This window comes from Nerophis lumbriciformis, linkage group LG18, assembly GCF_033978685.3.
Source record: "Nerophis lumbriciformis linkage group LG18, RoL_Nlum_v2.1, whole genome shotgun sequence".
NCBI classification, from domain to species: Eukaryota; Metazoa; Chordata; class Actinopteri; order Syngnathiformes; family Syngnathidae; genus Nerophis; species Nerophis lumbriciformis.
Genome location: NC_084565.2, coordinates 6111149 through 6129860, shown reverse-complemented (window position 1 = coordinate 6129860; position 18712 = coordinate 6111149). Strand labels below are relative to the sequence as shown.

Sequence of the window (18712 nt, the reverse complement as noted above, 5' to 3'; positions counted from 1 at the left end):
TCATTGAATCCACTATCTTAATCACATAAATACCCTTAAAAATATGTTTTTTTCAAATCAGGCAACAAATTGTGAATAAGTAATATTGTTAAATTCGAAGTCAGCCCGTGCTCGCGCCCTGTGGGTCATGTGACCCAGGCGGGCGGAAGTGTCGGTCAGACCTTGTTTTCGATAATTTTGTCCAGTTGCTGTGGAAATATGACGGAATTGTTATAATATGTTATTTTTTTTCTTTTTCGTCACGTCTCATACTAGCTAACTACCAGATATAACACATGTTTGATTCTACAACACTATATATGTATTATTCTACCGTGTTTTGAGCGGGTTCTTCCGGGTTATAAGCTCCGCCTTTTTAGGTCACGTGACCAACCCAGGAACTTTGATCACATTAATAAACTCCGCTTAGAAAGGCACATAACTGCTAATATGTCATTGAATCCTTCACTATTGTAATCATATAAATAACATTGAATATATGTTTTTTTTTTAAATAATGCAGCAAGTTGTGAATAAGTAATATTGTTAAATTCGAAGTGAGCGCGCGCTCGCGCTATTTGGGTCATGTGACCCAGGCGGGCGGAAGTGTCGGTCAGACCTTGTTTTCGATCATTTTGTCCTGTTGCTGTGGAAATATGACGGAATTGTTGCTGAAGATTAAAAGGTTAATAGGTGCGAAAAAGAAGACGCCATTGTGTCAGTGCGACGTACAGCGGTGGGGTTTACGAGGTAACTTGCAACTTAATGGCTTCGTATCCAAAAAGTGTACTTGAAGGTGGCTTGTTTCTTCTTCAAACTCTACATTTGGCCGGCAGGAATACAGCTGAGGGCCTATCAGCTGGACGGCGTCCAATGGCTGACTCAGTGCCTGAAGGAGCAGCAGGGATGCATCCTTGCCGATGAGATGGGCTTGGGAAAAACCTGCCAGGTTAAAAAAAAACTAACTTTTCACACCTCCAAGCAACATTCGCAGTGCATCTGGGCTCTGTCATGCTAGTTTACGGTGGCCATCCCAAACCAAAAACAAAACAAACGTCTTCGTGAGAAAACCAGAAGTTAGTCTGGCCCCCAGAGGAAAACACCCCTTTTGAGTCAACACACACACACACAGCACAAACAAGCAGAAACAGTGTGGAGACAGAAGAGCGAGATTAGACGTGTGGTAACGGTGAACACATTATTTTAGCTATTTCGAGGTCACTAATCCTCACCGCCATGGCAACAAATATAGTAAGTTTCTTACAAGTATCTTTATCACTGGAGGACGAGGAATAGCTAAACATGCTTCACTACACACCATAGGGGGATACAATAGCTCACCGCTAACAGCAAGCCAGCGCTCTTAAATGTAAACAAATGGGTGGATCTCTACTAATATCCACTGTAACAATGCCAAGAAGGAGGTAAAAGACGGTAAATATAGGTAAAATAAGTTGAATAGAAGGTAAATAAAAGGTAAAATAAGTAATATAGAAGGTAAGCAGAATATAAAATAAGTAAACATAAGGTAAAATAGAGTACACAAAGAGAAAAGAAGGTGAATAAAATATAAAGAAGATAGAACAAGCTAAATAGAAGGCAAACGAGGGTAAAATAAGTAAATACAAGGCAAATAGAAGGTAAAAGATGCAATATAGAAGGTAAATACAAGATAAAATAAGGAATGTAGTAATAAGTTAAACAGAAGGTAAATTAAATGTAAATGAAGGAATAAAAAAGGTAAACAGAAGGTAAAACTCGTAAATGAATGGTAAAATAGGGTAAATAAAAGGAAAAAGAAGGTAGAAAAAGCTAAATTTAAGGTAAATGAAAGGTAAAAGAAGGAATTTTGAAGGTAAACAAAAGATAAAATAAGTAAACAAAAGGTATATAGGGTAAATACAAGGGTAAATAATGTAAATAAAAGGGAAAACCATGTGATTAAAAGGTAAAATAAGGTAAATGAAAGTTAAAACAAAGAATCTAAAAGGTAAACAAAAGATAAAATAAGTAATTAAAAAGGTAAAGTAAGGTAATTACAAAGGAAAGGAAGGTAAATAAAGGGGTTAGTAAACTAATGAAGGTAAAATACGTAAATACAAAATGCAATATAGAAGGTAGATAAAAGATAAAATAAGTAAACAAAGGGTAAATAGGGTAAATAAAAAGGGAAAATCATGTAATTAAAAATAGGGAAAACCATGTGATTAAAAGGTAAAATAGGGTAAATGAAAGTTAAAACAAAGAATCTAAAAGGTAAACACAAGATAAAATAAGTATTTAAAAAGGTAAAGTAGGGTAAATACAAGGGAAAGGAAGGTAAATAAAAGAGTTAGTAAAATATTAAAGGTAAAATACGTAAATACAAGATGCAATATAGAAGGTAGATAAAAGATAGAATAAGGAATATAGAAGGTAAAATCATTTAAATAGAAGGTAAATAAAAGGTAAAAGAAGGAATATAGAAGGTAAATAAATTAAAAAGAAGGTAAATAAAAGGTAAAATTAGGTAAATTAAAGGTTAAAAAAAGGAATATAGAAGGTAAAATAACTTAAATAGAAGGTAAATAAAAGGTAAAATTATGTAAATGAATGAATAAAGAAGGTAACCAGAAGATAAAACTAGTAAATAAATGGTAAAGTAAGATAAATAAAAGGAAAAAGAAAGTAGAAAAAGCTAAATGTAAGGTAAAACCAGGTAAATAAAAGGTAAAATAAGGTAAATTTAAGGTAAAAGAAGTTTTGAGGGTAAATAGGGTAAATACAAGGGAAAATAATTAAATAAAAGGTAACATAAGTAAGTAAAAGGGAAAATAAGGTAAATAAAAGGGAAAACCATGTAATTAAAAGGTAAAATAAGGTAGATGAAAGTTAAAACAAAGAATATAAAAGGTAAACAAAAGATAAAATAAGTAATTAAAAAGGTAAAGTAGGGTAAATACAAGGTAAATAAAGGTAAATAAAAGGGTTAGTAAAATAAAGGTAAAATACGTAAATACAAGATGCAGTATAGAAGGTAGATAAAAGATAAAAATAAGGAATATAGAAGGTAAAATCATTTAAATAGAAGGTAAATAAAAGGTAAAATAAGGAATAAAGAAAGTAAATAAATTGAATAGAAGGTAAATAAAAGGTAAAATGAGGTAAATTAAAGGTTAAAAAAAGGAATATAGAAGGTAAATTAAAGGTTAAAAAAAGGAATATATAGTAGGTAAAATAAGTTAAAGAGAAGGTAAATAAAAGGTAAAATGAGGTAAATTAATGAATAAAGAAGGTAAACAGAAGATAAAACGAGTAAATAAATGGTAAAATAAGATAAATAAAAGGAAAAAGAAGGTAGAAAAAGCTAAATTTAAGGTAAATAAAAGGTCAAATAAGGCAAATGAAAGGTAAAAGAAGGAATTTTGAAGGTAAATAGGGTAAATACAAGGGAAATAATTTAAATAAAAGGTAAAATAAGTAAGTAAAAGGGAAATAAGGTAAATAAAACGGACAACAATGTAATTAAAATGTAAAATAAGTTAAATAGAAGGTAAAATAAGTTAAAAGAAAGAATATAGCAGTTAAACAAAAGATAAAATAAGTAAGTAAAAGGTAGTAGGGTAAATAAAAGAAAAAGGAAGGTAAATAAAAGGGTTAGCAAAATAATAAAGGTAAAATACGTAAATACAAGATACAATATTAAAGGTAAATAAAAGATAAAAGGAGGAATATAGAAGGTAAAATAATTAAACTAGAAGGTAAATAAAAAGTAAAAGAAGGAATATAGAAAGTAAATAAATTGAATAGTAGGTAAATGAAAGGTAAAAAAAGGAACATAGAAGGTAAAATAAGTTAAATAGAAGGTAAATAAAAGGTAAAATAAGATCAAACAAGGTAAAAGACGGTCAAAAAGAAAAAAAAAGGTAATGAATGTCAATGCAGGTACTTTTGGTATTTTCCCTACAATACGCATGATTGAGGCTCTAAAATGTGTTTTAAGATGAATGCAAAAAGACATTATTACCACTTACCAGTATTTGTGTCCTCAGACCATCTCCCTGCTGGTCTACATGTCTGCAGCTGTTGGTACCAAAGGTCCATTTCTGGTCCTCAGCCCGCTCTCTGTCATGGAGAACTGGAGGAATGAGTTGGAACGGTAAAATGCTCAACTTCCCTGATGTATATTTCATTTATTTCCCCTGTAATAGCATTGTCATAAGTATTGATACCAACACGCAAGAAATACGTCGATACCTTTTTATCGGTATCATTGTTTTTTTTACAAATACCACAGAAGTACATCAGCACATAAGATATACTAGAATTAAGTATTTAAAAAATAAATAATTGGTGAAGTAGATAAATTATAACCATTTGCCTTTCATTAAAAAGTTCTCTTTTTGCTTGAACCCAATTTGTTGAATTCATTAATGAATAAAAAAACATTTTAATTTCAGTTATTATCCCCAAATATGTTTGAAATATTTGACAGGGCTGTCTTGTGAGAATTCTTCTCCAATCTGCTCAGCTGTTCCTCATGGCCACGCCCCCTTTTACTCCTCCTAATGCAGTGCTGGTCGCCTAGAAAACACATCTTAGAGCAGGGGTGTCCAAACTCTTCGACTTAGGGGCTGCATCGGGCTAAAAATAAATAGGTTGAGGGCCGAAAGCCGACTGCATGTAAAGTATGTGTACATATTATATTAAAGGCGAACTGAATCCCACTACTACCGACCACGCAGTCTGATAGTTTATATATCAATGATGAAATCTTAACATTGCAACACATGCCAATACGGCCGGGTTAGCTTACTAAAGTGCAATTTTAAATTTCGCGCAAAATATCCTGCTGAAAACGTCTCGGTATGATGACGTCAGCGCGTGACGTCACGGATTGTCGAGGACATTTTGGGACAGCATGGTGGCCAGCTATTAAGTCGTCCGTTTTCATCGCAAAATTCCACAGTATTCTGGACATCTGTGTTGGTGAATCTTTTGCAATGTGTTCAATGAACAATGGAGACAGCAAAGAAGAAAGCTGTAGGTGGGAAGCGGTGTATTGCGGCAGGTGTTGTGCCGGATAACGCACCCCCGCCGTAGAATGCACCCCTTGACTGTTGTGCCGGATAACACAGCCGGTGTTTCATTGTTTACATTCCCGGAAGATGACAGTCAAGCTTTACCATCGGCCTGTGGAGAACTGGGACAACAGAGACTCTTACCAGGAGGACTTTGAGTTGGATGCGCAGACGCGGTACCGTGAGTACGCATGCAGCCGCGGCTTCCAAACATTTGATCGCTTGCCCGTACGTGCGTGCCGCTATGTGCATGTCACGTACGTAACTTTGGGGACTTTGGGGAAATATATGTGCTGTATGAACTTTGGGGAGGTGAACGGTACTTTGGGCTGTGGGATTGAGTGTGTTGTGCGGGTGTTTGAGTTATATTGGCGGGTTATATGGACGGGAGGGGGGAGGTGTTTGTTATGCGGGATTAATTTGTGGCATATTAAATATAAGCCTGGTTGTGTTGTGGCTAATAGAGTATATATATGTCTTGTGTTTATTTACTGTTTTAGTCATTCTCAGCTGAATATCGGGTCCCACCCACCTCTCACAGCATCTTCCCTATCTGAATCGCTCCCACTGCCCTCTAGTCCTTCACTCTCACTTTCCTCATCCACGAATCTTTCATCCTCGCTCAAATTAATGGGGAAATCGTCGCTTTCTCGGTCCGAATCGCTCTCGCTGCTAGTGGCCATGATTGTAAACAATGTGCAGATGTGAGGAGCTCCACAACCTGTGACGTCACGCTACTCGTCTGGTACAGGCAAGGCTTTTTTTATCAGCGACCAAAAGTTGCAAACTTTATCGTCGATGTTCTCTACTAAATCCTTTCAGCAAAAATATGGCAATATCGCGAAATGATCAAGTATGACACATAGAATGGACCTGCTATCCCCGTTTAAATAAGAAAATCGCATTTCAGTAGGCCTTTAATATAATGTATGTATCATTGATATAATTGGATATTAAGGGTAGGTGAAATTTTGACTCTTACCTTGTTTACTTCTGTGACAACCTTCTTAGAGTTTTGTAATCAATCAGAAATATCAAGCAACTAAAATGCAGCAAACATGGATAAGTGTGGAGAGTGTTTTGTATTTTTCCCATCATGCATTGCAGGGGATTTAAATGGGTGTAATTTGGAATTATGTGTGGTGAGTGGACATTTTTTTTTATAATGTCCACAAAGTTCAGTGATGTGTGATGTCATTTTATGTTGGTAGGATTTTTTTTCCTCCGCACTATGACTAGGAAAGGTTGTTTGCATTGGGTCATACAAGTATTGCTGTGCTTACTCTCATTCATAGCATAATTAATGGTCGTTGATTTGAATTACTCAAGTTGCCTATTAGATGGCATAGTCTCAAATGTTACAATATTACAATGAACTCGATCTCCCTGTGGGTGAAGTTCCCTTACTTATTAAATCATGACGTCTCGGGGGCCAAATTGAAAACGACAGGCCGTAGCTTGGAAACCCCTGTCTTGGAGAAAGTTTTATGTGCTTGACAACACTTATATATACCATAAACAAAATGTCAAAATAGAGCAAATAACGTAATGAGAAAAGGCTGAAATGTTGATACTAGTAATGAATACAAATATTTGTCTTTAAATATATGTTTTAGTGAAGTACCGTATTTTTCGCAATTCTTTTCATAGTTTGGCCGGGGGTGCGACTTATACTCAGGAGCGACTTATGTGTGAAATTATTAACACATTACCGTAAAATATCAAATAATATTATTTATCTCATTCACGTAAGAGACTAGACCAGGGGTCGGCAACCTTTACCACTCCAAGAGCCATTTTGACCAGTTTCACAAATAAAAGAAAACAATGGGAGCCACAAAACTCTTTTGAAATTTAAAATTAAATAACACTGCATACACAGTTTTTGTTTTGCTTTGTGCTATGTATAAAACCAAGGGTCTCAGACACGCGGCCCACACCTTAATATGAAAATGTAATGTTAGTGCGGCCTGCGAGTTTTATATGAATGGCGCTTGACAGCGTTATACTTGTCAAACCTCACGATTTTTCCGTCAGTCTCTCGAACGTGCCGTGATGGTACAGCATTTAGCGTCCACTACAACCTGTACTACCAGCGTGCCGACCCAGCCACACGTTGTACGGGGCTTCTGCTTGATCACGTAAGTGACAGCAAGGCATACTTGGTCAACAACCACACAGGTTACACTGACGGTGGCGGTATAAAAAAACTTTAACACTCTTACTAATAATGCGCCACACTGTGAACCCACACCAAACAGGAAGGACAAACACATTTCGGGAGAACATCTGCACCGTAACACAACATAAACACAACAGAACAAATACCCAGAATCCCATGCAGCCCTAACTCTTCCGCTACCAAACCCCGCCTACGTCAACCGACGCACTGAGGGGGCGGGGTGGGGGGGGGGGGGGTGTTGATGTGTGGGAAAGCAGGGTTGGGAGCGGGGTTTGGTGGTAGCAGGGGTGTATAATGTAGCCCGGAAGAGTCAGGGCTGCATGGGATTCTGGGTATTTGTTCTGTTGTGTTTATGTTGTGTTACGGCGCAAATGTTCTCCCGAAATGTGTTTGTCATTCTTGTTTGGTGTGGGTTCACAGTGTGGCGCATTATTAGTAAGAGTGTTAAAGTTATGTTATATGGCCACCATCAGTGTAACCTGTGTGGCTGTTGAACAAGTATGCCTTGCTGTCACTTACGTGTCCAAGCAGAAGATGCATACAACAAGAGGCAGAGCAGTAGAGATGCGCGGTTTGCGGACACAACCGCGGAGTCCGCGGATTATCCGCGGGTCGGGCGGTTGAAATAAAAATTAGATTTTATCTGCGGGTCGGGTCGGGCGGTTGAAATAAAAAATTTTTTTGATTTTAAATAGATTCAGGCGGGTGGCAGTTAAACCAATTCGGAAATATATATACATAGTTAAATGTTGTTACCCACATACGAAAAACGAGCAGGCACCTGCAGCACGCCACAACAGAAGAAGAAAAAAAAAAAGAGATGGCAACGCCGGCAGCAAACGTGGTACGCGACAAACTAAAAAAGGGAATACTAAAGACCAGGGGAAAAAAAGGCCAGAAAAGTTTAGCGTGGACTCGTTTTTATGAGGTTGTAAATCAGGATGATAGTAATGCTGGCTACGTGATTTGCAAGAGCTGCGACGCTGTTTATGTCTACGACAGTCACAAAACCGGGACATCTAACATGGTGCATCACACTTGTGCAAAACCCCGAACCTCCACAAACACCCTGAGCATGAGCAGTTTCGTCCGCCGTAATCCCAGAAGAGTGCCACAGGATGTTAAAACAAGATAGAACGCAGCTGCCTGCAGCAGTTTGAGTGGCGCGAGCGCGCTTGGAGGTGCGCTCAGCGCGGCTCCCAGATGATTGCGCACTGGTGTGCGTCTGGGCCGTGACAGCGTGGCACGCATTGAATGTCTCTGCTACATTGGATCAGTCTCCTTTCTTTAACAGGCAAAAGCTTTATAACCTCACTAATGCCTTGCATCGTCTATATTAGATATATAACAACGGACGGGTGGCGGATGGCGGGCGGGTGCGGTTTTGATTAAATGTTGGTGCGGGTGGATGGCAGATGGTTGACGACTTTTGTGATGCGGTTGCGGATGAAATAATTGCCTATCCGCGCATCTCTACAGAGCAGGCACGCTGTTAATACATATTGTAGAGGGAGCTAAATGCTGTACCATCATGGCACGCCCTTATTATTATTGTTAGGGTGAAAATCGGAGAATATTAATCCCGGGAGTTTTCTGCGAGAGGCACTGAAATCCGGAAGTCTCCCGGGACAATCGGGAGGTAGTGATGGGATCGGCAGTTCTTTTGACTGTACTGAATCACTAGAATCAGTTCCTTAAATTGAGTCGTTCAATAAATTTGTTCACCGAAACCCCCCCCCCCCCCCCCCAGCACCCAATGAACGACGCGCACAGTGACTGAACGAGAGCCTCAATGTGACGTCCTCCTCCGCGACACAGTCAGTTCTCTGTGTCAGTAGGTTCGCGAGTCCTGATTCTGTCGTTCACCGAGTGATTCATGTCGTTAATCCGCGGTGAACGAATCGTTCGCTCAGTCCCTCCCCCCGCCCCCATGATGAGTAGCTGGCTGCGTCGTTCGCCGACGTCGAGGGTTCAGTGAGTCACAGAATGCGCCAGTTCCACTCAAACCGGCATGGTCGCGGCGGAGCTCAACTGAACTGAGAAAGGAACGAATCAGTTCATGAAGGGATTCGGTTCAGTACGTTCACTCAAAAGATTCGTTCGTTCGAACGAATCGTTCGCGAACGACACAACATCATCGGGAGGGTCGGCAAGTATGCAGCTGAGCCGCACCAGAGTGATCAAAGAGCCGCGGGTTGCCGACCACTGGACTAGACGTATAAGATTTCATGGGATTTAGCGATTAGGAGTGACAGATTGTTTGGTAAACGTATAGCATGTTCTATATGTTATAGTTATTTCAATGACTCTTACCATAATATGTTACGTTAACATACCAGTTGGTTATTTATGCCTCATATAACGTACACTTATTCAGCCTGTTGTTCACTATTCTTTATTTATTTTAAATTGCCTTTCAAATGTCTATTCTTGCTGTTGGCTTTTATCAAATAAATTTCCCCCAAAAATGCGACTTATACTCCAGTGCGACTTATATATGTTTTTTCCCTTCTTTATTATGCATTTTCGACCGGTGCGACTTATACGCCGAAAAATACGGTACACAGGTTTTTTTAAATGTTTACTGTGGTATCAAATAAGTATGGAGAATCGTGCAAATTCCTCGGTATGGACGACTGGAATTCTGGTATCGCGACCAGACAACCCTGTAAAACAGGGGTGCTCATTACGTCGATCGCGATCTACCGGTCGATCTCGGAGGGTGTGTCAGTCGATCACCAGCCAGGCATTAAAAAAATAGTCCTAAAAATGAGCGATCATAAATCTTCACTATGACGTCACTTTCGTCACTTGATTGACATTCACGGCACCCGAGGGTCTTTTGAGATGACGCTGGCTGCTGCCAGCTCATTAAAATTACCGACTGGAAGGCGAGAAATACTTTATTTCAACAGACTGGCGCCGTACCTGTCGTCAAAACTCCAAAGACCGACTGCACAGGTGCACAGTTGCGCTAACAAAATAAGAGTCTCAGAAAGCTGGCGTGCACAAGCTAGCAAGCTACGGAGTTTGCCGACAATGTATTTCTTGTAAAGTGTATACAAAGGAGTACGGAAGCTGGACAAATAAGATGCCAAAAACCAACCACTTTCATGTGGTATTGGACAGAAAGGAGGACTTTTTTTCTCCTCCATTCGAAAATGCGGACGTTATCATCACCACTGTCTGATTCCAATCAATGCAAGTCATCAGAATCAGGTAATACACCAACTTATATTCTTGTCTTCATGAAAGAAAGGAATCTATATGTGTTAAACATGCTTGTATTATCTTTAAACACCTTTAACTTATTAACAATATTAACTATATGTGTTAAACATGATTGTATTATCTTTGAACACCTTTAACTTGTTAACAATATTAACTATATGTGTTAAACATGCTTGTATTATCTTTAAACACCTTTAACTTGTTAACGATATTAACTATATGTGTTAAACATGCTTGTATTATCATTAAACACCTTTAACTTGTTAACAATATTAACTATATGTGTTAAACATGCTTGTATTATCATTAAACACCTTTAACTTGTTAACAATATTAACTATATGTGTTAAACATGCTTGTATTATCATTAAACACCTTTAACTTGTTAACAATATTAACTATATGTGTTAAACATGCTTGTATTATTATTAAACACCTTTAACTTGTTAACAATATTAACTATATGTATTAAACATTCTTGTATTATCATTAAACACCTTTAATTTTTTAACAATATTAACTATATGTGTTAAACATGCTTGCATTATCATTAAACACCTTTAACTTGTTAACAAAAACATATATTTCATAAATAAGTAAATATAAATTATATATATGAATGAGGTAGATCCCCACGACTTGATCAATTGAAAAGTAGCTCGCCTGCAGAAAAAGTGTGAGCACCCCTGCTCTAGTGCGACTTATATATGTTTTTTCCCTTCTTTATTATGCATTTTCGACCGGCGCGACTTACACACCGGAGCGACTTATACTCCGAAAAATACGGTACACAGGTTTTTTAAATGTTTACTGTGGTATCAAATAAGTATGGAGAATCGTGCAAATTCCTCTGTATGGACGACTGGAATTCTGGTATTGCGACAAGACAACCCTGTAAAAGGACCAACATCACAGCCATTCTTGTTTTCTAGCTTTGCCCCGTCCCTGACGGTCCTGTGCTACAAGGGGGATCGAGACAGACGGGCCCAGATTCAAGCGGACGCCGACAAGCAGGACTTCCATGTCCTGCTCACCACATACGAGGTGAGGGATTGTTCTATGTCAGCAACACTTTGCGCCCGTATTGATTTTTTAAAATGATTTCTTCCCCTAGCTCTGTCTCAAAGACGCTTCTTTCCTGCGACGGTGAGTGTCTTGACTGAAATGTTATTTTATAGTCATGTGTCCACTTTTATGTGCACAAAACACAACACACCTTTTACCATACTTGCCAACCCTCCCGAATTTTCCGGGAGACTCCCGAAATTCAGCGCCTCTCCCGAAAAGCTCCCGGGACAAATATTCTCCCGAAAATCTCCCGATTTTCAACCGGAGCTGGAAGCCACGTCCCCTCCAGCTCCATGAGGACCTGAGTGAGGACAGCCTTTTTTCATGACGGGAGGACAACAGGGTGACAAGAACTAAATCATCCAGACTAGAGATAAATCATATCAATTAAATATATTTATTAATTTAAAAAAAACCCAACTAAATACATTGTTACTATATTTTGCTAAAAACATCAAAATTAATTGGATTTTTATTTGTATTTTTTCGTGACTCCTTATTACATCCAGCCATAGAATTATACATTAAAATAAACATATTTCAAATAATTGATTTTAAATTATCATAATAATTCATTTAAAATGACCATATTTAATTATTAAAATAATTGCTTGTTTATCAACAACTTTAGCATTTTATTCATTACATTTTGAAACTCTCAGAAGCCAAGTTATGTTATATTCCTGAATATTTATTTATGCAAGTTTGAAGTATTAATTATCTAAACACAGCTTTGTTTGCATATTTTCAGGATGTAGATATCTATATCTATATATATCGATCTATATATATATGTATATATATATATATATATATATTATATATATATATATATATATATATATATATGTATGAAATACTTGACTTGGTGAATTCTAGCTGTCAATATACTCCTCCCCTCTTAACCACGCCCCGCCCGACGCCCCCCCCACCTCGCGAAATCGGAGGTCTCAAGGTTGGCAAGTATGCCTTTTACACATGCTAATCAGGCAGATTTCATGCAATTTGATAGTCTGAAAATGTTGACTCTGTTATTATGTCACCGTCTAGTGGACAATGTGAGTAATCCAGGTCAATGACCTTTAATTATGCTCTAAATCACAAATATGCATCATTTACTTAAATCAGTGTTTTTCAACCTTTTTTGAGCCAAGGCACATTTTTTGCGTTGAAAACCACCAGCAGAAATCACTAAAAAACGAAACTCAGTTGACAGTAAAAAGTCATTGTCGCAATTGTTGGATATGACTTTAAACCATAACCAAGCATGCATTACTATAGCTCTTGTCTCAAAGTAGGTGTACTGTCACCACCTGTCACATCACACCCTTACTTAATTGGAGTTTTTTGCTGTTTTCCTGTGTGTAGTGTTTTAGTTCTTGTCTTACGCTCCTATTTTGGTGGCTTTTTCTCTTTTTTTGGTATTTCCCTGTAGCAGTTTCATGTCTTCCTTTTTGAGCACTATTCCCCACACCTGCTTTGTTTTAGCAATCAAGACTATTTAAGTTGTTTTTAATCCATCTTTGTGGGGACAATGTTGATTGTCATGTCATGTTCGGATATACATTGTCTTTGCTCCACAGTAAGTCTTTGCTGTTGTCCAGCATTCTGTTTTTGTTTACTTTGCAGCCAGTTCAGTTTTAGTTTTGTTCTGCAAAGCCTTCCTTAAGCTTCAATGCCTTTTCTTAGGGGCACTCACCTTTTGTTTATTTTTGGTTTAAGCATTAGACACATTTTTTACCTGCACGCTGCCTTCCGCTGTTTCCGACATCTACAAAGCAATTAGCTACTGGCTGCCACCTAGCGATATGGAAGAGTATTACACTTTACTTTGCCAAGCTCTAGACAGCACCGACACTCAACAACAACACATCATTTGCAGACTATAATTACTGGTTTGCAAATAGGTGAAATTAGATCATCTCCCACGGCACACCAGACTGTATCTCAGAGTGGTTGAAAAACACTAACTTAAATGACCAAATGCAAACAACCTTCCCTAGTCATGGTGCAAAAAAACAAACAAAAACATCCAACATGGTCGCACATAACACAACCTGCTCATTGAATTTTATGGATATTTAAAAAAAAAAAAAGGCTATGCACCATAAAACATTCCATATTACACCCATTTAAATCCATTACAAATGATGGGAAAATTGCAAAACACTTTCCATACATGTTTGGTGCATTTTAGCTGCATGGTTATTCTGATTGATTACAAAACTTTAAGGAGTTTGTCATGGAAGTGAACAAGGTAGAAGTTCACATACGCTTAATATCCAATTATATTAATTATCCAACCATTATATTAATATAATATGTACACGTATATATGTATATACGTGTACATACATATGTATGTGTATGTACAGTATATATATACACAGTCGTGGTCAAAAGTTGACATACACTTGTAAAGAACATAATGTCATGGCTGTCTTGAGTTTCCAATAATTTCTACAACTCTTATTTTTTTGTGATAGAGTGATTGGAGCACATACTTGTTTGGCACAAAAAACATTCATGAAGTTTGCTTCTTTTATGAATTTATTATGGGTCTACTGAAAATGTGAGCAAATGTGCTGGGTCAAAAGTATACATACAGCAATGTTAATATTTGCTTACATGTCCCTTGGCAAGTTTACCTGCAATAAGGCGCTTTTGGTAGCCATCCACAAGCTTCTGCTTGAATTTTTGACCACTCCTCTTGACAAAATTGGTGCAGTTCATCTGACATCACATGGACAAAGATAAGACCGTCTGCAGGAAAGTTCTGTGGTCAGATGAAACAAAAATTTAGCTGTTTGGCCACAATACCCAGCAATATGTTTGGAAGAAAAAAGGTGAGGCCTTTAATCCCAGGAACACAGAGCCTACCGTCAAGCATGGTGGTGGTAGTATTATGCTGTGGGTCCGTTTTGCTGCCAATGGAACTGGTAAATGGGACGATGAAAAAGGAGGATTACCTCCAATTTCTTCAGTACAAGCTAAAATCATCAGCCCGGAGGTTGGGTCTTGGGCACAGTTGGGTGTTCCAACAGGACAATGACCCCAAACACACGTCAAAAGTGGTAAAGGAATGGCTAAATCAGGCTAGAATGAAGGTTTTAGGCCCCCCGTGCTGCTCGGAAGAGCCAGCAGCAGGCCGCAGACAGACGCGCCCGGCAGAGGACAAGGCACGGGAGAAGCAGGGGACAGCCAGCTTTCAAGCCAGCGAGAGACCACACCCCACACGGGCAGAAAGGCGGGACGCCCCGCCCGGGGGGCCCAGAGACGCCCCGCAACCGGACGGGAAGTCCGCCCCCGCCCCACAAGCAACCGGGCCCCCACGAGCCCAGATCCCAACCCCGGAGAGCACAGCGCGGCCCGCCCCAGGCCACCCCACCCAAGTCGGCCACCGCAGGACCGCCCAGCACAGGGCCACGGGAACCACCAACCCCACCCGCAGGGACCCCAACGATGGAGATGGAACAACCAGCAACCGCTGTCAAATTCCCCCTGAGGGAGGGGAAATTGAAAAAAAAAATATATATATATATATATATATATATTTAAAAAAATAAAATAAAATAAATACAAAATAAAAAAATGAATAACTAATAACAATTATATATATATATATATATATATATATATATATACATATATATATTTAAAAAAATAATTAAAAGAAGATCACAGACATGCTGACACACAAGGTTACTACCCCAGCAGCTGGCCGACTTGCAGCACCTCGGAATACCTTGCAGCACCCAGCTACCACAATAGACGCGGGGACTAGACCCACCAGGCCCCAACCAAGACGGAAGGGATGGACAGTGGGACCCAGGAGCTCCAGACACGCAGCCCGGATGCAGTAGCCTGAGGCGCCGACCCCGCCTGACAAGCAGGCCCAGAGCGTAGCCCCAGAAATATATGTATATATATATATATATATATATATATATATATATATATATATCAGTGACGTGCAGTGAGGTTGATGACTGGTGAGGCACTGACTTCATCACAGTCAGATTTACAAACATATGAACCCTAAAGAGTATCTTATTCACCATTTGATTGGCAGCAGTTAACGGGTTATGTTTAAAAGCTCATACCAGCATTCTTCCCTGCTTGGCACTCAGCATCAAGGGTTGGAATTGGGGGTTAAATCACCAAAAATGATTCCCGGGCGCGGCGCCGCTGCTGCCCACTGCTCCCCTCACCTCCCAGGGGGTGAACAAGGGGATGGGTCAAATACAGACGACAAATTTCATTACACCTAGTGTGTGTGTGACAATCATTGGTACTTTAACTTAACTTTAACTTTACACATACAAACTGTAGCACACAAAAAAAGCACATTTAATAAAAAAAACGTTATTATGGTCTTACCTTTACTTACAAATTAAGTCCATGCGCCGCAACTAAAGCCCTCACTTAAACTTTCCACGTGCAAGATTGAATCTATTTAAAAAAGTGTAACCGAGGGTTTATAAATGTCGCCTATACTGTATGAAACTACAAAATAACAAACACGGAGGCTCCAGTTTACACGAGGACCACTTTATTTACCTTCTTTCAAAAACTTCCGCTCCACCCCATGTCATCACTTCTGCTCTTAGCGCCTTCAAAATAAGAGCTCGAGGCATATACTGTATAACAGCGCATAACAGGAACTTAACATCACAAAGAGGAAAGCCCATGAAAATAGGTTACAAAAGTTATTTAATAAGAAGCCAAAAAGTGCAAAAACAATAATGTTCGTGTTGGAGGAGTTGTGAATTAGGTACACCTGCAGTCTGCAGGTGTACCTAATGTTGTGGCCCTGCAGTCATTCACAACTCCTCCAACACGAACATTATTGTTTTTACACTTTTTGGCTTCTTATGAAATAACTTTTTTAAATAGATTCAATCTTGCACATGGAAAGTTTAAGTGTGGGCTTTAGTTGATATAACAATTCTACGGCGGGGGTGCAGGAGGCGGGGCTACTGGAGCCTCAGCCAGTGCGTCTTTTGCAGCCGTTTTATGATCGCTCAGCTCAAGAAATACGTTACACACATACAGTTGTTGACAAAATACACTGTACATTATATACCTCAGCTAACTAAACTATGGAAATGTATAATATAATTCATATAGCAATACAGTCTCACTGCACAGCAGGCCAGCAGTTAGCCGAGTCCGGAATCCATGTTGAGGCACTGAGTGACGTGCCTCAACTGGCTGCTGTTCACCGCACCGTCTCTTCTCAGTATTTGAACGGCAAATGTGAAAATTCAGCGATTTTGAATAAAAATAATCTAAAACTGGTGAAGTTAAATGGAAAATAACTTTATAGTATAATCACTGGATACATATAACAATTTAATAAAATTTTTTTCTTTTTACATTTTTTTTCTTTCCATGATCACCTGCCTCTAGTGACTGCACGTCACTGATACATACATATACACAAACATATACACACACATATATATATATATATATATATATATATATATATACATATACATATACATACACATACACACATATGCATATATACATACACATGCATTCATACATATACACATTTATAAACACACACATACCTATACCCATACATGCACACACATACACATATATACACATATTTACATACCTACATCCATCCATCCACATGCACACACACACACACACACACACGGCCCCGGCACTCACTGCCCACTGAGAACCAGCCGATCTCCTCCCCCAAGCCCCACATGTCCGGCCGTGCACCCCAGTCACTCAGGGACAACGCCCGCCCAAGACGACGGCATGACACCGGGCGTGAAGGGTGGCGCGGCAGGGCGCAAGGGCATCCCAGGCCCACGCCCGACAAGCCAACCAACACGACAATAAACAAATATGAAGCCGGCAAGTTCGTCAGCCCCGACAACCACCAAACAAGAGACATTAACACCTTCCCCACTAAACGACCCCATCCCCCCAACCCAAACCCGCACAAACACACCACCGCCCAAACAACCGAGACACAGCATCGAGACCAGACAAGGGGGCCACCACCGCATTAGGTCACCAACACAGACCCCACAGCATAAGGTCAGGCCTCACGGGCACAGACCCCACCCAACAGGAAGCGAAACCCGCGCGACGCCACACACAAATAAATAATTACCTTTTAAAAATAATTAAAAAATAAAATAAAATAATAATAATAATAAATAAATAAATAATAATAATAATAAATGAATAAAAGCCTTACAAGGCCCCCAGAGTGTCTACTGTGTAGTTAAAATTAGGAGGTCAGCCATTACAGCCGACCTCCAGTCCCTATTGATGTGTGTACTGTAGCGTGAGTGTGAACTGTATGTGAACTGTAATCAGTGTTGGGACTAACGCGTTACTGTAACGCCGTTACTTTCGGCGGTACATAGTAATCTAGCGCGTTATTTTTTATATTCAGTAACTCAGTTACCATTACTACATGATGCGTTACTGCGTTATTGTCATGTCTGTGTGACCATGTTTTGTATTAGTCATGTTTTGTTTAGTTTAGTTATTGGACTCTTTAGTTTCTGGCTTTTCACTCCCTTGTCTTGTTTCCATGGTTACCCATTAGTTTCACCTGTTCCACGTTTGGACTCATTGTGCACTCTTGTTTGTCACCATAGCAACCCATTAGTTTTCACCTGTCACGTCACGCACCTGTTTCACGTTTTGAGTCACGCACCTGTTTTCGTTAATCATGTCTGTAGTATTTAAGTTCATTGTTTTCAGTGTGTCGTTCTGGCGACATCCGGATTCATACCCCTGTCACACTCTGTTTACCTCTGCGCACTTCATAGCCCATGCCAAGTAAGTTTTTGTTTATTAATGCCACAGTTAGTGTTTTTGTTTAATTGTTCACAGTTTCTGCCTATGTGCAAGTTTTGTTTTCAATAGCCTAGTTTTGTACCTCCGCCATTGTGCGCGCTTTTCGTTTGTTCCTTTTTGATATATAGTGTTCAAATAAATCATGTACTCCCCTTCACGCCACATCCGGTCCAAATCTTTTGCACCTCGGGAGAACAAACCACGCCACAGTCTCAGTCGTGACAGTTATTTTACGTTATTTTTTATGTAGTATCGGCTAGAAACAGAGAAGATCTGAGTGGGTTTTATTGGAGCGCTGCGGAAGAGGCGACAAGGAAGAGGCGCGCCGCGCACTGTCTGTGTGTGT

At 39.3% G+C, this 18712-nt stretch overlaps 1 protein-coding gene across 2 annotated transcripts in view; it reads left to right on the top strand.

Moving 5' to 3' along the window:
• Positions 1-572: 572 nt before the first annotated feature.
• Positions 573-18712, top strand: part of chd1l (chromodomain helicase DNA binding protein 1-like) — a 110272-nt gene continuing 92132 nt past the window's right edge. For both annotated transcript variants that reach the window (XM_061977535.2, XM_061977534.2), the window contains exons 1-5: positions 573-729; positions 816-928; positions 4011-4117; positions 11385-11496; positions 11567-11598. In XM_061977535.2, coding sequence (XP_061833519.2) covers positions 636-729; positions 816-928; positions 4011-4117; positions 11385-11496; positions 11567-11598 — 458 coding nt within the window. In that variant the 5' untranslated portion in view covers positions 573-635. The remainder of the gene's footprint in view (positions 730-815; positions 929-4010; positions 4118-11384; positions 11497-11566; positions 11599-18712) is intronic.